The 20285-nt window shown below is 37.4% G+C and overlaps 1 protein-coding gene across 2 annotated transcripts in view; it reads right to left on the bottom strand.

The window, feature by feature from the left end:
• The window catches only part of LOC124555359 (UPF0669 protein C6orf120 homolog), a 57251-nt gene that overhangs the window by 10959 nt on the left and 26007 nt on the right, over positions 1–20285 (bottom strand). For both annotated transcript variants that reach the window (XM_047129242.1, XM_047129243.1), the window contains 3 exons: positions 18176–18366; positions 17926–18042; positions 7058–7235 (listed from right to left, as the gene is read on the bottom strand). In XM_047129242.1, the coding sequence (XP_046985198.1) occupies positions 7058–7235; positions 17926–18042; positions 18176–18366 (486 nt within the window). The remainder of the gene's footprint in view (positions 1–7057; positions 7236–17925; positions 18043–18175; positions 18367–20285) is intronic.

Here is a 20285-nt window from a genome sequence, read left to right as displayed (position 1 = left end):
AATCCTTCTTCTTGTAAATAAAATTCATTATTGAATTGGAAGTAATTTTGTTCTGTTATGAGCTTTATTAATGTATTTCCTTAATCTGTTCATCAGGGGGTTGGCTATGAGTTTTCAGGTTCTTACTTATAATTGCTATTGAATCTGGTACTGGTATATCGGAATGTATGCTTTCTATATCAAATGAGAGGAGTGTTGCTGGGTCTGGGATTTTTATATCTTTTACTCGTTGTATTTTTAATGGTTCTGTCTTCTTGTACTTTGAAATTTCAGCCAGTAATTTTAAAATGTATCCTGCAAGCTTGTAAGTGGGGGATTTTCTGGAATCCACTATCAGTCTCACAGGAAGAGATCTTTGGTTGCTTCGCAGGACAGATGCAGTGGGACTAATCTGTGTCAGCTTTCTTTTATCTGTGTTATCCAATGTGATGTCTATATTTTACAGAGTGATATTTTTTGTTTGGAATGTTTGTTGGGTCTTATTTCTGTTTTGTAACCTTATTTCGTGAGATGAATTCTTGTTGTTTTCAGTGCATTGTTCTCCGTATATAAGCACTACTGTGTTCCCCTTGTCTCCTTTTGAAATGATGACATTACGATTCTGAAGTTTTAGTTTTTTAAGTGTTATAGTTTCTGTGTTTGTGTTGTTTTTGATTTGTTGTGTTGTCATATTGGTTCTTATATGATGGATTTCTCTTTTTTTAATTAGTTCTCTAGTTAATCCAACATTGACACTGCTGTTTTCTCTCTTATCTTCCCTTGTCAATACACTTTCTGTGTCTATAATTAGATTTTCTATGTAACCTTCATCTATTTCTGAATTTAATTGTATTTTAATCCTTTCTCCAACAGTTGTCTTTATTTACTGTTTATTTGTGTGTCTGCAAGGTTCGGTAATATTGGGTAGAATTTGAGTGTGTGTTTCTGTTGATTGTATGTAGAGCCATTGTGTTGTGATTGAAGTTTTTTGAACTGACTAGACTTTCTTCTATGAACTGTTTCCATTCTCTGAACAGCAGTTTTTGTGTATATATCAATTACAGCGTAACACGTGTGATGGCAGATACATAGAATAATCAGGCAGAACATTTGATGTCAGATACAAAGAACACATGAGTGTCTGAAAACATGGGACAAACCACTACACACTTGCAGAACACCTAAGAGAACACAATCACAAACCAACCACTAGAGAAGAAAAAGACATGAAAATAATTAGACTCAACAATCTCCTAATCCTGCAAGAAAATTATCACATACAGAAAACTAAAGTAGAACTGAAAACCCTGTTGAATGATCAAGTACATACATCAACAACTCACTATCTACACTACCAGATAAAATAATAGAGTAAGAATACAACAGAGGACTATTATCATTATACTAATAATACCATCATCTCCAAACCCCCCTTCCATTCACTTGTCCATGAACCTCTCCACAAAACACTTAAACCAAAACTCAAATTAAAAAATAAATAAATAAATAAAAATCAATGCATGTATATGCGCTCTCTCTCTCTCTCTCTCTCTCTCTCTCTCTCTCTCTCTCTCTCTCACACACACACACACACACACACACACACACACACACACACACACACGCCCGCGCGCGAGAGAGAGAGAGAGACATAAAAGTAATGAATATACGTTTGTTTGCAGCATATACTTCATTAGGTTGGCAACATGTACATGTACATAAACAAACCAAACAGGATGAGACACACAGAGAACTCCAAGTAGTTCTGTCTATATTAGTGCTATGTCTACATTGGGATAGAATACTGGTACTGCATCAAAACAACAAGTACAAAAAAAAATGAAAAGTGGGAAGAAAAATGTTCAAAACACAAAACACATGCTTATAGATCGGTAGTGTGACCTCCATGTGACCAGATGAGAGGAAAAACCGATGCCAACTGAAGACAGGAAGAACCATAAGTAGTCACTTATTTACGTAAAAATGAGACTTGAAATGTTTTACAATCTATGAATAATACATATCAAAACTAAAGTGTATCATTACACGAGGGTCATTCAATGATTAAAGAGACAAACTGGTCTGGGGAAAAACTGTTAGAAGGGCAATTTGGTACTTTTATGGCTTTAAGTTGGCATCACTGGGATTAGCCCTGATCAGCTGATATATCAACATTGTTTTGTTTACAACCTGAAAAATACATTTCAAGATAGGGAGTCCGCTTGAAACATCTACATTAGTTGAACAACATTCTGTTATTCGTTTTATACTTGCTGAAGGCAAGAAACCAGTGAATATATACTGTAGAATGTCTAAAATTAATGGTGAAGGTTGTATGAATCATGCAAATTTTTCCAAGTTCAAAAATGGTCACGACTCAGTGACTGACGAACAATGTTCTGGTCGACTAGTTGCAGTTTCAACTCCCTCACTTGAAAGTCAAATTGATGACATTATTCGTGCCAACTGCCAAACCGCCATGTGACTGTGGAAATGATAGTTGATAAGGTTCAAGTTAGTACTGGTACAGTTCATAACATTATCTGTAACAAGCTAAAGTACTGTAAAACATGTGCAAGGTGGGTCCCAAAGGAGTTGACGTAGCTACACAAGGAAACAAGGTTGAGAGTGTGAACAGAGCTACAGGGATGTTATGGCAAAAGGTGAGCACTTCCTCAACAAAATTTTAACTTGTGGTGAAACTTGGGTTCACTATTATGAACCAGAATCAAAAAGACAAAGCATGGAGTAAAAGCACACCAACTCACCTGTCAAGAAAAAATTCAAAACCAAAGCATCAGCAGGAAAAGTCATGTTGACGGTGTTTTGGAATGCTTAAGGTCCAGTGATTATCTCGAAAAGCAGTGTACAATGAACAGCCAATACTACTCAGATTTGCTTTTAAACAAGGTGAAGCCAGCCCTGAGAGAGAGATGTTGTGGATTTCAGACGAGAGGTGTGACTCTCCGGCAAGACAACGCACGTCCTCATATTGCTCAACTAATCCATGAAACCATCAACAAAATGGGCTGGGAAGTACTGCCTCATCCCCCTTGCAGTCTTGATTTAGCACCTAGTGATTTCCATTTGTTTGGTGCATTGAAGGAGGCATTACGTGGGAAGAGGTTCCTGGACAATGAGGACATGAAAAAGTTTGTGGGTAATTGGTTCAAACATCAAGATAAAGAGTTCTTTGCAGTTGCAATAAAAAAGCTTGTAGCCTGTTGGAACAAGTGCGTGAATGTTCAGGGGATTATGTTGAAAAGTAGAAAAAGTATTGTTTTGTAAAAATAAATGCTTTTCCTCCAGACCAATTTGTCTAATTATTGAATGACCCTCATAGAAATGTGTCTGGGAAAATATAATATAGTGCAGCAAGAGAAGGCATTTTTATTTGCAAAACAAACATTCAGAGAATGTTTCAAAAACAGAGACTTATCTTTTCACTACATAAAAGAATGTAGGGAAACTTGGAGGAAAGTTAATGCTAACCCGTGCATCAATAAGAAGAGCTATTATGAAGATTACAACAACTTATATAGTCAGATAGTGTAAACAGTTCTGTCAGAAAATCCTTCGGGAGTGCTAATCCCACGTAAAAATTATGAATTAATCAAAATTTTTTATGTTGTCTCTCTCATGGATCAGTCGGGTGCTGAAAGTTAAGACAACAGACAGAAAGCTGAATTATTACATTCTTTATTTAAATGGAAAGGCAATGGGAATTGATGAGATTCCTGCAGAACTGTTAAAGTCATTGGAGAAAGAAGGGAAAATGGAGTTGATTGAATTGTCTAATCAAATATACAAGACAGGAAAATGGCCAAAGGACTTTACAGAAAGTATCTTAATACCTATAGAAAAAAAGAACAACAAAAAATGTGAGGAACATAGAACAGTGAGCCTGATATCGCATGCAGCCAAAGTCTTGCTGAGGACGCTCAACAGAAGGCTATATGGAAAGCTGAATTGCGTAACAGGAGATGAACAATTTGGTTTCAGGCAAGGAGTGGGAACTAGAGATGCCACTGGGATACTGAGAGTGATAGGGAAGAGGCACATGGAGAAGAAAGGGAGGGTGTATGTTGTGTTCATTGATCTTGAGAAGGCTTTTGACTGTGTCAGATGGGACATTGACTGTTGTTGAAGGCTCCTCCTAGAGCATATTTTAAGCTTGAACTTTATGATGTCCCTGGAAGAACTTTTCTCAAAGTATCAGCATGGAACCTGGAAAAATTTGAGCCATAAGACAGTACACTTTTTTTCACAAACATTACCTTGCAAATGGTAGATACAGATGAAGGAGGATATATTGTCTTCTTGTATTTTGAAAAGGTAATCCACACTGTTGAATGAGAACCAAGATTTGATCATTTAGAGCAGCTTAACAAATATGACACCCAAAGACTTTTTCACTAATAGGACCCAGTTAGACTGGCACAACATGACTAGAAGAAGGGATCGGTTGGTAGGACATGTTCTGAGGCATCAAGGGATCACCAATTTAGTATTGGAGGGCAGCATGGAGGGTAAAAATCGTAGAGGAAGACCAAGAGATGAATACACTAAGCAGATTCAGAAGGATGTAGGCTGCAGTACGTACTGGGAGATGAAGAAGCTTGCACAGGATAGATTAGCACTGAGAGCTGCATCAAACCAGTCTCAGGACTGAAGACCACAACAACAACAACCAACTGTTCAACAGAAATGAAAGTAACACTGAGTGTGCCTGGAGAAAAAGTAATAACACTGCGGATGTTCTCAACAAACATGCACTCAGATTGTTCAGTCAATGTAAAAAAAGAGTATCATCACTAGATGCTCATAATGAAATGAAGAATGACTTTAACAGTATTTCCACTTAGTGTACTGAATGTCAACTCTCTTTAAAAGTGTAAATACAAGATAATGCCCATAACAAAGAGAAAGAACATGATAATAATCGATTAGAGTAAATCTATGTCTGCATTTACAGCTATATGATTACTCTGCAATTCACAATTAAGTACCTGGTAGAGGGTTCATCAAACCACCTTCAAGCTATTTCTCCGCCGTTCCCCACTCGAACGGCATGCAGGAAGAATGAACATTTAAATTATAATGTGCGAGCTCCGATTTCTACTATTTTACTATGATGATCATTTGGTGGACAGCAACACAATTTTTTCGCATTCAGAGGAGAAAGTTGGTGATTGAAATATCATGAGAAGATCCGGCTGCAACAAAAAATGCCTTTGTTTCAATGATTGCCACCTCATTCATGTATCACATATGTTGCAATCTCTCCCCCAATTCATGATAATACAAAGTGAGCTACCCTTCTTTAAAGTTTTCCCCCAAGTCCTCCACAAATCCTATCTCATGTGTATCCTACACAGCACAGCGATATTCCAGAAGAGGACAGACAAACATAATGTAGGCAGTCTCTTTAGTTAACACTTTTCATTAATTCGAGACAATTGACACTTTTTCCACCACACAGATATCCTGTCCAAATAATTTTTCAATTGGTTTTGATCATTTCAGGGTTTTACAAGATGGTAAATGGCAGCATGATCTGAAAACAATCTACGAGGGCTGCTCAATTGCCTCCTGTATCATTTACCTTGATCAGGAACTGCAAAGGGCCTATAATATGTCCTTGGGTAATGCCAGATATTACTTGTGTTTTACTGAATGACTTTCTGTCAATTACAATAAACTGTGAGGGTGTCAAAAGCCTTCTCGAAGTCTAAAATTATGGAATCGTTTTGACATCCCCAGTCAATAGCACTCATTACTTCGTGAGGATAAAGAGCTAGCTGCTTTTCACAATAATGATATTTTCTGAATCCATGTTGGCTATTTGTGAATAAATAAGTTTCTTTAAGGTAAGTAACAGCAGCAAACTAATGGAGTCTGCCACATTGTTTAAGACAATGCTGTGAGTCAATATGTGAAATCAGTGGTATGGAAAAAGAATAGAAGACTTATATTTGTTGGGAGAGTTCTGTGAAAGTGTGGTGTATCTGTAGGGGAGTAATAAGATAAGAGAGATCAGAGTACATATGGAAGCTTAGAGACAGTCCTTTGTCCACTGCTCAAAACACATATGCAATAGGACAGTCATTAATATTAGTATGGAGTAATTTCATAGTCATGCACTATTTTACTGTGGCTTACAGCATACTTATATATACAAAAATGTAGGTGTAAACATTACCTTTTTTTTTAAAAAAAAAAAAAAAAAAAAAAAAAAAAAAAAAAAAAAAACACCCACTTTACTGAGTGAGCAAGATGATACAGTGATTACACCCTATACACTGTTTTAAAAAGGGTGGGATTCAAATTTCTATTTGTTGATTGTTATTGAGGTTTTCTGCAGTTTCCTGAAACTACTTGAGGCACATGCTTTGGTATTTTCTTCCAAATTAATGCAGCCAATTTGTTGCATCATTGTTTATATGAGTTTGTGGTCCATTGCTTATAACATCAATGTATAAAGCTTGTTAAGATATAACAAAGAATTTCTGAAAGTAACATAACTGCAACAAATTTTCACCAAAGTTTGATCTGTCTCTCAAAATGCTGTTGATATTAGAGTACTGTTTGAGGGGTAGCAAATATAGATATTTGCTAATGCTGAAATAGACAATCAAAACCTATTCACCCAAAAAGTCAAATACAGATTCAAACGGAAAATAATGGATACTGAAAAGTGGAAAACATGTTGAATGTATAACTCAACCCCAAGCAATCAACTAATGGAACAGAGTAATCTATAGCTTATCAAGAATGTAAAAATTCACATAAAAGGAAGTTTACATCACAAAATTAGTACTAAAATACTCAGAACATCGAAGCATTGTGTGTGTGTGTGTGTGTGTGTGTGTGTGTGTGTGTTTTCTGAAAGGAGCAACATAATTCTGGGCTACAATTTTCAGCATCTTATTCCCATCTGCTGTTCAACATCTATTTTACATGGTAAATTGGGGTCATGTTTCTAGTCCACCCAAGTCATTTCATTACTTCACAGAAGGCAATTTTTCTATACTTAGTAATTAAAAGATTACAGGCGTTTAACAACCACTTTTCTTACATCAGAAGCTTTCTTTTTCTTTGGTACACCAGTGCTCCCAGTCTCCACAGTGCCTGAGGAACGGATATCTACATCTCCACTATCATGTTCATCATCAATATAGTATGCTTCAAGACGATATTCACTTCTTTCATGTGACGGATGGCCATAGACTCCAATCCCAACAGGTCGCCTGAAACTTAGGCAAAAATAGAATTTCAGAATACATATAAAGTTGTAGACGAAACTTCTCCAAAAGGTTGATGACCATTAATGTTGAGGCATCTAGTAGTCTTTATGACTATCAGTAATTACATATAACATAAAGAAATTTTAATGATGATAATGTCAGAGTTGTGAAGTAAATAGCATTTATTCCAAAATTATTTTTTTATGCAGACATTGATTATTTAGGGGACATAAAAGATAATTATGACTGAAAATGTAAGTTCTATGACAACATAGCTTCTCCACATTGCAGGTGACAGATGTGATTATAATTGTAGACACTACTGATGATTATTGGAGTAAGATGACAGAATGGCATATGACTCAATCCTCCAACAAATCTTTTCATGCAGACTTGTGCTGAAGATATTCTTATAAGTAGCTGTTCTATTCCTGAGAGCCTCCAACAGAAAATTCTTGACAAAATAAACCATACACAATGTGAAAATGTACTTTCCTTGTAGAGACACAAACATCTGAAATATGTGACAATTTAATCAAATGTGATTACACTGCACCTGGCTTCATTACAATTGAAAGACAAGTGAGAATGCCACTCACGAGAGTCGAGGAAGCGAGGAAGCAGAACAACTTAGCTGCCCCTGAAGACTGGCAATACTACTACTAAATATCATCTTTAACAAAGGGCATGCTTATATATACCATCAGCTGCTCTACATGCTTTACTGAAATGGGCCACTAGTTTTGGTTTACGTAGACCATCTTCTGGCATTGGACAAAAAGTGTTTTTGATTTCTGCTGTATTAAACATATTTGCCTTAGCATAGACTTAAAAAGGCAAGCATCTGAATTTATATTACATGTCAATAACACACTTTTGATAACTGCAGACATCTGTACTCCCACTGGAAAGGCAGCATATACACTTCTTGTGAGACCTATTCATGTTAATCTTATTACATTTACATCACAACTGTTGCAGAAATTTCATAATTTCATTGGTAAAAAACATATTCCACTTGTCTTTGAGTCATCACATTGCATATTTACTGGAACCTCCACTTCTAGAAAGCTCAATTACCACCCGATCATACAGCAAATTTGCAATACAGTCTACTTGTCCAGTGCCAGAAGATGGTCTATATAGACTGAAACTAGTAGCACATTTCAATAAAGTTTATACAGCAACTGAAGATGTATACAAACATTTTCTTTATTAAATACATTATGGCTGTGGAACACCACCTTGTAAAAATAAAGGTCAATAATACTCACTTTAAATCTAATATCTTCCCAATCAAGAACACACTGAATGTGAAGAAATTAATTCACCAACACACTCACGTTATAAATCTATCATAGCAATTCAAAATTTGTGCCAGACCAGGATACGGCCCACAATATCCTGTTTACCTGAGACAGCTGCCTTCAATGATTATAACACCTAAACATGCCTCCTGAACCAACTCAAACCTTCAGTGTCATTCATATATGCCATCTAATACTTCCAAACATTACAATAAGTTTAAAAACGTCTACAAACCATCAATTGACACTTAACTGTATGAAAATACATTCTTGATCACACAGTTACAACAGGGCTTGCATTACACGAGCTCCTCTATTTTTATTATATGGGGATTACCATCAATCAAGAGAACGCTAAACCCAATATTTTCTCTGGCAGGCCTAAGAAATTAACAGACAAAAAGCAGTAAACATAATGTATGAGTTAATCCTCAGACATCCTGTTTATCTATTACATCGGAATTGGATTCCAGCTTAGATACACGGCCAGAATATGTCATTGTAAAGTGCTGGCATTTTCCATGGTCATGCATTAGAGGGGGGGAAAATGTGTGATATCACATGGACTGATGCAAACATTCCTGTTGTTCTGTGGAGCAATGGAACGAGCTTTCACTCTGCCTTCCCCCTTTCTTTAGTGCTGTCACAATTCATAAAGTGGTTCTCAGATGTGCATATGTGGACCTGGTAGGTGCTGCTGATTGTTTCATTTCCTAGTAGGTGGAGTGTAGCGTCATCCACTGTTAGTAAGTCATGCTAGTTTCAGCTTGCTTGGTGTACTGGCATGAGCCACCAGTCCAGTTATTAAACTATTAACCTGAGTTAGACAGCTACAGAGCTGGAATGGGAGCATTTCTGTGCAACAACTTTTTTATGATTTTATGGTAAGACTGGATGTAGATCAGAGTTTGTAACAGGGCCCTTCAATGATCCCAAATAGCTGTTGCAATGTCTTGAGACAACCATGACACTGAGCATTTAACAAAGTCAAAAGTAAAATTCTGTCTACCGACTTGACAGAAGATCCTAAGAAGTTTTTGTCTTATGCTAAGTCAGTAAATGGACCAAAGCCATCTGACAACGACCTTGTGACCACAATTGCACTGCAACAGAAGATGTCACAGAAATGGCTGAATACTAAATACTTTTTTTCCAAAACTGTTTCACAGAAGAAGATTGCACTGTAGTTCCTCCTCTAAATCATCACACAACAAAATTACTTATATTGAAATAAATGACCATGGGATAATAAAGTAATAGAAATTGCACAACAGAGATAAGGTTACTTTACCTCAGGGGATACCAGGTATGATTCTACAAAGAGTATGTGAAAGAACTTGCCCCTCCTCTAGCAGCAGAGTATGGTAGGTGCCTGGAGGAGTGAAGTGTTCCTGTTGATTGAAAAAAAAGTAATAGTCATTTCTGTTTTCAAGAAGGATCATGAAACAGATGCACAAAGCTATTGGCCTGCTTCTCTAATGTGTGTGTTTTAGAATTTTGGAAAATATTTTATGTTCAAAGATTGTGACATTTCTGGAGACCAAAAACCTCCTCGAAAGGAGTCAACATGGGCTGCAAAAACAATGCCGCATGAAAACCAGCTCACTCTGTTGGTCCCAAGATGCAGAAGGTGGTAGATATTCATGCCTACATAGATGCCACGTTCCTTGACTTCCATAAAGCATTCAGCACAGTTCTGCACTGCCCGTAATGAACAAAATATGAGTCTATAGAATATCGGACTAACTGTGTGACTGGATTGAAGAGTTTCTGGCAAACAGAACACAGCATGTTATTTTCAATGGAGAGAAGTCTTCAGGTGTAAAAGTGACTTTGGGTGTACCCCAAGGGAGTGTTATACGCCCATTACTTTTCACAGTGTAAATAAATGATCCCTCATGAATCACAGATCTCACTGTGGTGGGATGGTTTGTGTGCCTCAACAATACAGATAGCCATATCATAGATGTAACCACAATGGAGAGGTACCTATGATATTGCAGTGCAAGGAACAGTCACTGCAGTGACTACTGCTGTTATGAGACACACACACAATGTATTCACAGTTGTGAATATGGACAACCTACAGCTATGTAACGGAATGACGACATTGAAAATTTGTGCCAGACGGGGACACGAAACTGGATTTTCCACTTGTCGAGAGTTGTCACCTTATCACTTCGGCTATCGGAGCATGCTTCACAGCCAGACCCAAACTTCCATATGTCATTGTTCATGTGTTTACAACCTTCACTCATGCATTCATTATGTATATTCCCATACAGAGGATACATTTTTTAAACTGGAAGTGACTTGCCCAGTATAGGTGAATAAATGCAATATTGCAGTACGCGTATGTTTGTATTTATCCACCAACACCGGGCAGGCAACTTTCAATTAAAAAATGTCTCCTATGTATGAGAATATACATAATGAATGTATGAGTGTACAAATGGACGATGGCATATGGAAGTATGGATCTGACCGTGAAGTGTGCACGGATACAGGTGCGGTTAAGGAGACCGCTCATGACAAGAGGGAAATCTAGGTTTGAGTCCCAGACCAGCACAAATTTTCAATGTCATCATTCCATTATACAGGTGCAGCTTTTTCATATTCATAACTGTGAATACATTTCATGGAGGGGTAGCTGTTGAGAGGCCAAACAAATGTGTGGTTCCTGAAAAAGGGCACGGCCTTTTCAGCAGTTGCAGGGGTAACAGTCTGGATCATTAACAGATCTGGCCTTGTAGTGTCAACCAACATGGCCTTGCTGTGCTGGTACTGCAAATTACTGGAAACAAGGAGAAACTACAGCTGTTATTTTCCCTGAGGGTATGCAGCTCTACTGAATGGTTAGATGATGATGATGACAACATCTTGCATAAAATATTCCGAAGGTATTGGGATTTCTGGGTGGGGATTACTCCGGAGTATGTGATCATCAGGAAAAATAAAACTTACTTTCTGTATGGGTCAGAGCATGGAAAGAGCTCTTAATCGAGTAGGTGGGCTATTAAATTCAAAAATGGAAATGGATAGATTGAAGTTAGAGATGGTTGAGATTAGTGAGATTTGAAGGCAGGCTGAACAGGATTCCTGGTCAGGGAAGTATAGAGTTATAAATAAAATATCAGATAGGGGCAATGCAGTAGTATGTCTAATAATGAATAAGAAACAAGAAATGCAGGTTAACTACTATGAGCAGCACAGTTAATGCATTATCATAGCCAAGACAGACATGAAGCCACAACTCATCACAGTAGTACAAGTTTATTTGTCACCCAGCTTTGCAGATGCCAAAGAGACTGAAAAAGTATGATGAGATAGAAGAAATTATTCAGATAGTTAAGGAAGAGGAAAATTTGATTGTGATGGAGGAGGATGGGATTTCGGTAGTAGGAAAAGGAAGAGAAGGAAAAATAGTAGGTGAATATGGACTGGAGGAAAGGAATGAAAGAGGAAGCCACTTGGCAGAATTTTGCACAAAGCACAATTTAATCATTACTAATACTTGGTTTAAGAATCATGAAAGAAGGTTGTATACATGAAAGAGACGTGGAGAAACAGAAAGGTTTCAGACTGATTAAAAAACGGTAAAACATAGATTTCAAAACCAGATTTTCAATTGTAAGGCGTTTCCAGGGACGGATGTGGACACTGGCCTCAATTTATTGGTTATGAAATGTAAATTAAAACTGAAGAAATTGCAAAAAGATGGAAAATAAAGGAGATGAGACCTGGATAAGTTGAAAGAACCAGATGATGTTGAGTTTTCTGGAGGGAGCATTGTGCAACTGTTGACTGAAGCCAGACAGAGGAATGCAGTAAAAGACAAATGGATAGCTTTGAGAGATGAAATAGTGAAGGCAGCAGAGGATCAAATGGGCAAAAAGAAACAGCACAGTAGAAACTGGCTAGAGGAAAAATGTAAGGATATATAAGGGTATATATATCCAGGAGAAAGGCAGATACAGCCTACAGGATAATTAAAGAAATTTTTGGAGAAAAGAAAAGCAGCAGCAGGAATATCAAGAGCTCACATGGAAAACCAGTCCTAAGCAAAGAAAGGAAAACTGAAAGGCGGAAGGAGTATTTAGAGGGTCTATACAAGTGAAATCGACTTGAAGCCAATATTACAGACAGGCAAAAGGATGTAGATGATGAGATGGGAGATATAATACTGTGAGCAGCATTTGATAGAGCACTGAAAGACCTAAGTCGAAATAATGCCCGTGGAGTAGACGACATTTCTTCAGAATTCTTGATATACTTGGGACAACCAACCATAACAAAACTATTTCACTTGGTGTACAAGTTGTATGAGACTTCTTCAAGAAGAATGTAATAATTCCAATTCCAAAGAAAGCAAGTGCTGGCAGGTGTGAATACTACCAAACTATCAGTTTCATAAGCCATGGTTGTAAAATACTAACACGAATCATCTACAGAAGAATGGAAAAACTGTTAGAAGCCCACCTCAGGGAAGATTAGTTTGGATTCTGGAGAAATGTAGGAACACGTAAGGCAATACTATGCATACGACTTATCTTACAAGACAGGTTAAGGAAAGGCAAACCTATGTTTACAGATTTAGTAGATTTGGAGAAAGCTTTTCACAATGTCTACTGGAATACACTCTTTGATAATCTGAAAGCAGCAGGCTTAAAATACAGGAGCCAAAGGTTACATACAACTAGTAAAGAAATCACACAGTAGTTGCAACAGTCGAAGGGCATTAAATGGAAGCAGTGGTTGAGAAGGGAGTGAGACAGAGTTGTAACCTACCCCCCATGTTATACAATTTGTATATTGAGCAAGCAGTAAAGAAAACCAAAGAACAATATGGAGTAGGAATTAAAGTTCGGAGAGAAGAAATAAAAACTTTGATGTCTGCCGATGACATTGTAATTCTGTCAGAGACAGGACTTGGATGAGCATGGAATGGACAGGGTCTACAAATGTGAATATAAGATAAACATCAACAAAAGAAAAAGAACAGTAATGGAATGTAGTAGAATTAAAATCAGGTGACACTGAGGAAATTAGAAGAGGAAATGAGACACTAAAAGTAGTAGATGAGTTATATCATTTTGACAGTAAAATAGCTGATGATTACCAAAGTAGAGGATATGAAATGTAGACTGCCAATGGCAAGGAAGTATTTCTGAAGAAGACAAATTTACGAGGGTTGGAACTTAAATAGTGGCAACTATTTATTCTCAATCGATACAAAAGAGTTACGTGTTTGCACCTGTTACTGTCCTTCAAAGTAGTCACCAGCGTTGTGTAGAACCCATTGCCAGCGATGTGGAAGGCATAGTATACCGTTAGCAGAGCCTGTCCTGCTGATGGTGACGGAGTGGTCTACTGCCTGTCGAATCTCTGGAACAGGTCTGAAGCGAATGCTACGAAGTGATTCCTTCATCTTCAGAATCAAATCAAAGTCACAAGTACTTAAGTCCAGGGAGTATGGTGGACGGTACAGTACTTCCCAGTCCCATCGACCAAACAGAGCAGCCACAGCTTGCACTGTATGCACCCGCACATTGTCGTGAAAAATGATGCGTGGGTTGCGCAGAAAGTGCCGCTGCTTCTTTAGCAAAGCTGGTCGCAGGTAGTGCTCCAAAAACAAAAAGTAATACTGTGCATTGACGGTCTGCCGTGGAAGAACGTAATGCATTAGGATAACACCATCACAGTTGTTCACGAGAATCACCATTAACTTTAGACCACTTCATTCGCAACATTAACAGAACAGGCTCTGTTAATGGCATACTACACCTTCCACATCACTGGCAACGCGTTCTACACAACGCAGGTGACTACTTTGAAGGACAAGTGCAAACATGTAACTCTTTCGTATCGGTTGTGAATAAATAGTTGCCACTATTAAAGTTCCAACCCTCATATTAACATCAAATACAAATTTAAGTGTTAGAAAGTCTTTTCTGAACATATATGTCTCGAGTGAAGCCTTGTATGGATGTGAAACATGGGCGATAAACAGTTCAGCCAAGAAGCTTCTGACAGCTTTAAATAGACTGGGGCCCATGGCGGGCTCTGATGGTGATTCTCTCTCTCTCTCTCTCTTCTCTCTCACACACACACACACACACACACACACACACACACACACACACACACAAAATTCTGAGGTGCCCTCTGCAGATGCACTGCTGCACGTGGGGGCTCTCGCAAATCGCACACACGCCCTGTTGTCCAGCAGGCCTGTACACGATATACGAAGTGGATCGCTTGCTCCTCCAAGAGTTTGCATAGTTATTCGTCTGCTTGTGGCATTAGGTCCCAGTGAAAAATCAATCCCTGTACCAAGTTGAGGTTCTTATGGGGTGTGATGGTAACAGGTGCATCACCAAATTGTTTGCAAGAGACTAACATCTGAATTTGGGTAGGATTTGCCATCTTAATTAAAAAGGACCCACTTCATATTTTACTGAGGGAAGAGACTGCTACAGTACTGTGGCGTGGGGACTTCGACCCGTACCAGCATTGCAGACATGTACCATCAAACAAACAAATAATTTATTGTGCAACTCTATTTTTCAATGTGGTGATTAAAACTTTATGACTATCCTTTACACAATTTTATATATGATAGCACAAACTGTGATTTTCTGAATATTAAGCTATCATCTTGTTACATGTGTGGATTTCTACAAACATTCACTGCTATTCTGTGCAGTCTGTAGTTTCTGTTTCTTTCTCTGGTTTTCATCCAGCATAGGATACCTTCACAAGATGAGAAAGACCTACTATGATCAAACAGAAAATTACACTGAACATAGGTGATTGATTTTATTTCAGCCAACTACATCTATTGGGAAAACATCACACCCTTCTCATGTCTACTTAAACGAAGAGATATATTCCTAATTTGGCATGTAAAAATGTACACAAATCATTTTACTGCTAATAAATAACACAACTTTTATGATCAGCTTCAGACCTATTTGAATTGAAAATACCACACTCATTGAAGTTTCAGAGATAAAATTTCTCCTCCTCCATCTGTTCATATCTAGACACCACATCCTTGCATAAGTCGGTGTTCATTTTCCTGTTATGTTCAAAAACTTCTATCACTCCACCACCTGCCAGCCAAAACCCACTCCTCTCAAAAGCACCATAAGGTACACTGCATGTACCATTTTTTTACTAGTGTCCTAAAATTTTTTAATCACCTGATCACCTTGAAAGAACAACTCAAAACAAAAATTTACAACAGTACATTTAAAAAAAAAAAAACACTAGTGTACTTTTTATGTAGATGGATTTTCTTACCTGAAAGCCTAAAACCTTGCCAGTTGTAAACCAACAAGGAAACTAATCTTTAAGACAATGAAATATGTCAGTGTTTGCAAGACCTTTGACATTATGAACAATTTGAATACAAATGCATTCCAATTGGCTCAGTGCAAGAACAAGTATGTGAAAATTATTCAGAATCCTTTGAAAGTATGTAGTGACAAACATCATATATTGCATGTGCTGTCAACAGCACTAGCATAAAGATTCACTAAATGTGTTGAATATTTGTTGTAAAACATAAAAAAATAAACTGTCACAAATTTAATTTATCAAGTATTTCAGAGTCATGATAACTTAAAATTTTGCTACAGAAACTACGTTCATAATTCATAATCATAAACTGAAACACCATAATATGAAATGTATGTGACGTGTTCGGTTTGTGACGTAGCAGGTGGATTCTTAGCATCTGTTATAGTTTTCTAATCTCATAAATAATCAATTTTTTTGCCAATTTTTATATTACTTGCTGACAAGTAATACTTACTTTAAAATCTCAAAATGCTGTATTGACCTATTTTCATTTAAATTTGTTACTCAGATTCCAATTTCAAGTATTCTGATTTCATTTGTGTAATTAGTTCTCATTCATGCTCTGTTAATTAAAAGTTACAATTACTTAAAGTTAGCACTACAGTTCAATAGAGGCAAAAACCTACAAGATAAATTTATATTTGGGAAGGGCGATCTACACCATCTGAAAGTTAAGCATTTTAGTTTCCCTGTTAAGAATTTTAAATTACTTAAAAACAGTTATCCTCTGCAATAATTAATATCAAAGATCACAGGTAGACTCATTTTCCAGCACAGATTTTGTAAGAAGCACTACTAGTTTCTGAACTTTGACAACATACTTTTGTTGCCTTAAATTTTCTGCATAGAATGACTTACAGCATTAGTTAATTAATTCACTAATTAATAATATCAAATAATTTACCATGATTGGCGAAACAGCACTCATTCCTAAAAACATAGTGTATGGACAATAGCGACCACATATTTTCTAAATGTCTAACCAACAAACAAAATCACATTAGTACTTGTAGTTTACAAAAACACTAAAATCCAACCTAGCCAATTTTAAAGCACTACGTAGCTTTAAAAATAACAGTTTGTTCTTCCAGCCATCTAATGTATTTGGATCTCATCCAAATTGCCAGTTCGCAGTTTGAAAATAAACAAACATCATCTAAGTCAGGTGCACTCTCAGTGTTGACTCGTGTCACAATTATGGATGCTCTGTACATGAAAATATGAGCACGGGTCAATGCAAAACTCAAGAATTCTAATGTTTAATCATTTTTGAGTGAACCCTATAAATTAAATTAATGGACATTTTAAATATAATTTAAGTGTGGAATGTTGACATCGAACTGAGGTATCCTTGGACATTGCGTTGGTCATTAGGGACTGACTTAATTGAACTGCTACAGTGTATGGTACTCTAACAAATTACTGCAGGACAACACAAACTGAGTTGATTTCATGTAAATGTGAACCGTGCTTTACGGTGCCATGAGAGAACAATTAACTTCACCATTGGATAGTTACTGTGTATTGTGGGCTCTAATCGGGGTATTTGCACTGATAATTTGTTTGTAATTTATAAACTGCTCACTGTACTTTATGAACAAACTTTGAAAGGAATAAAATGTGTGTTAATTTCATTCAAAATATGGCATTCTGCAAATCTTTGAGCAAACACCATCCCATACTCATTTCAACCAAGGATGTAACTATGATATCCAGGTCAGTTTTGTCACACTATTTTTTTTATGGAAAAAACAAGCACCTTTTATGACTACACAAAACAACCTTATCCAAATTAAAATTTCTCAATTCTTTTCTCTCAAATAATATGATGACTGATTAAAAAGTTACTGACAAAAAGGTTAGAAAGTGATGTCACACCCAGGACTGTTAAGAGCAAGTGATGTGATGCTTTACACATCAGGTTATAGTTAACTTGCATTTGACAACAACAGCAACAATAATTATAATACTAATAAATGAAAAGACATCTTCAAAGAAGTGTCTTAGAAATTACATTAAATACAAACCTTCTTGGAATATCTACGACATCCACCCCACATGTTGTTGACTGAGCACAGTTCAGTCCTGGATCATATGTTGGCTTTGAAACATACTGTGATACATACAGATCAGCATCGCCACTTCTGAAATATATTCAAAATGCAAAAATTTCATCTAAAACTCTCCCTTGAAACAAATTAGTCTAACTATTAGTAGCTTCAGATTTGCTATGGACTAGTGTTACAACTAACTTTTTTCTAAAAATTGTATACTCACAGGGAGTACAGATAAAGTCTGATGTATCCTTCATAAGAAAGACTGTAGTATGTGTAATTGTGAGCTGTTACTTCTTCAACCGACATGTGTAGCAAATGCTCTGCTGCACATTTTCCAGTGAAAATTAATAGCATTAGTGCAATTTTACATAACATGTTTGAAGCACTGAAGAAACATCTGTACACCACTTCCTGCAAGAAAAAAGAATGTCTTTGTTCAGAAAAAAAATTTCAGACATCACAAACCTTACATACACATGTGAATGCTGTACATGAGTGTCTAAATTTACAAGATATTAAATTTAATTGGAATTTCTTGGTCACTTGTGATAAAGTCAGGTAAGAAGTATGTGATCAATTTATCTGGAGCACTAAATAAATCATTTAACTTATTGCCAACAAACTTTACTTTGTACCACAAACCTGATAATGGAAATATTCTGGAATATGTTGTAAAGTTAAGGTACAGTAAAGTTTGTTGATGATCAAGACAATGGATATTTCCTGAGATATAATTTTTTGCTATTTGATTGCGTAAGTGTACTAAGTTTAATTTATTAAAAAGGGAAGGGGGTGAAAGTCTGAAGTTAGAGCCAGGTGTAGGGCTTCCAGTATTAATTCTCTAAGTGGTATTTGTGGAAAAACATATATGATCAGCAATATATCTGGATTTAAAGAAGCTGATTTAGATTATGTATTTTCCAACCAAAGTGCACAAAACTGCAACATGGTCATACATAATATCTGCTGTGACTGTTCATTAGTTAAGAAAGACAGAGGGATTGTTACTTTCTTAGATGACAAAGCTCAAATTTTAAAAAAGAACAAACATACGCCCACATAAACCACAGTGCACTATACTTTCCGGTCACGCTAATGTGACATTGTGCAGGAAGAGAGTCAATGAAATTGTGGAAGGTACTGACTGGGATGCAGAGCCACGCTAACTCCAGTGCTGTGGTTAATTCCACAATGTTTCTCGGTCGCGTATCTGTAGCGTGAACAGCCCAATCGAGGTGGTCACAAAGATTCTTGACTGGGTTTAAATCCAGGGAGCTGGTGGCTATGGGAGTACGGTCAACTCGTACCTTCTTCGAACCGAGCACATATGCTGCATCTGTGCGATGTGTTGCATTGTCCTGCAGTACACGTCACTGTGCTGAGGGAAACCAAACTTCATGTAAGGGTGGACACGGTCCCCAAGGATAGATGCGTATTTGTGTTGATACACTTTGCCTTCCAAAATGACAAAATCACCCAGAGAATGCCACAAAATCATTCCCCAGGCCATAAAACATCCTCCCCCGGCCTGGACCCTTCCGACAACTGTTGCAGGCTGTTTGCTTTCAGACATTTCACACCATACACACCAACAGCTGTCTAATGCAGAATAAAACATGGTTCATCTGAAATGGCCACCCATCGCTGCTCGTGGGACATCCAGTAGCAGTACTGGCATGCAAATTCTAGCCTCCATTGATGATGAATAGCATTCAACATGGGTGCATGAAGCAGGTATCTGCTGCTGAGACCCATATAAAGAACATTAACTGTCGCTGAGGAGGCACTGTTCATCTGGGCAGTCAGTTCGCAGTCAGCATGTGTGCATGAAACAGGTGCCTACTGCAGAGGTCTATATGAACCAACAGGACAGTCGCTGAGATGACACTGTTGGTAGCCACTTGGTTCACCTGGGTGATCAGTTGCTCAACATTTGCATTTCTATTTGTCCATATACTTCTCCGCAGCCGTCATTTGTCCCTGACATCTATCGGCCGTGGTGCACCACAGTTGCCGTGGAGGTGGGTTTGGATAGTGCCATTTTGCCATCCGCAGTATACTTTAACCATGGCGACATTCTAACAGTTTACAGACTTAGCCATTTCAGAAATGCTTCCATCCTTGGACCAAAAGCCAATTATCACGCCTTTTTGGGCATCAGATAGATTACTCTGTTTCCATGGTACGACAATGGCTGCACAGTTTTCCATGTCCGTCTGATTATACAGGGAAATGCTGACTGTAAATGTGAACTGAGTACTATTGCCTAATTAAGGAAGAGCAGTTTCACAAAGTGAAGATCTTATTTCCAGCTGTGTTACAATATAATC

The sequence above is a fragment of the Schistocerca americana genome, chromosome X (genome assembly GCF_021461395.2).
Source record: "Schistocerca americana isolate TAMUIC-IGC-003095 chromosome X, iqSchAmer2.1, whole genome shotgun sequence".
Classification (NCBI taxonomy): domain Eukaryota; kingdom Metazoa; phylum Arthropoda; class Insecta; order Orthoptera; family Acrididae; genus Schistocerca; species Schistocerca americana.
Note: the sequence above shows the minus strand (reverse complement) of the source record. Positions and strands in the feature narration are given on the sequence as shown.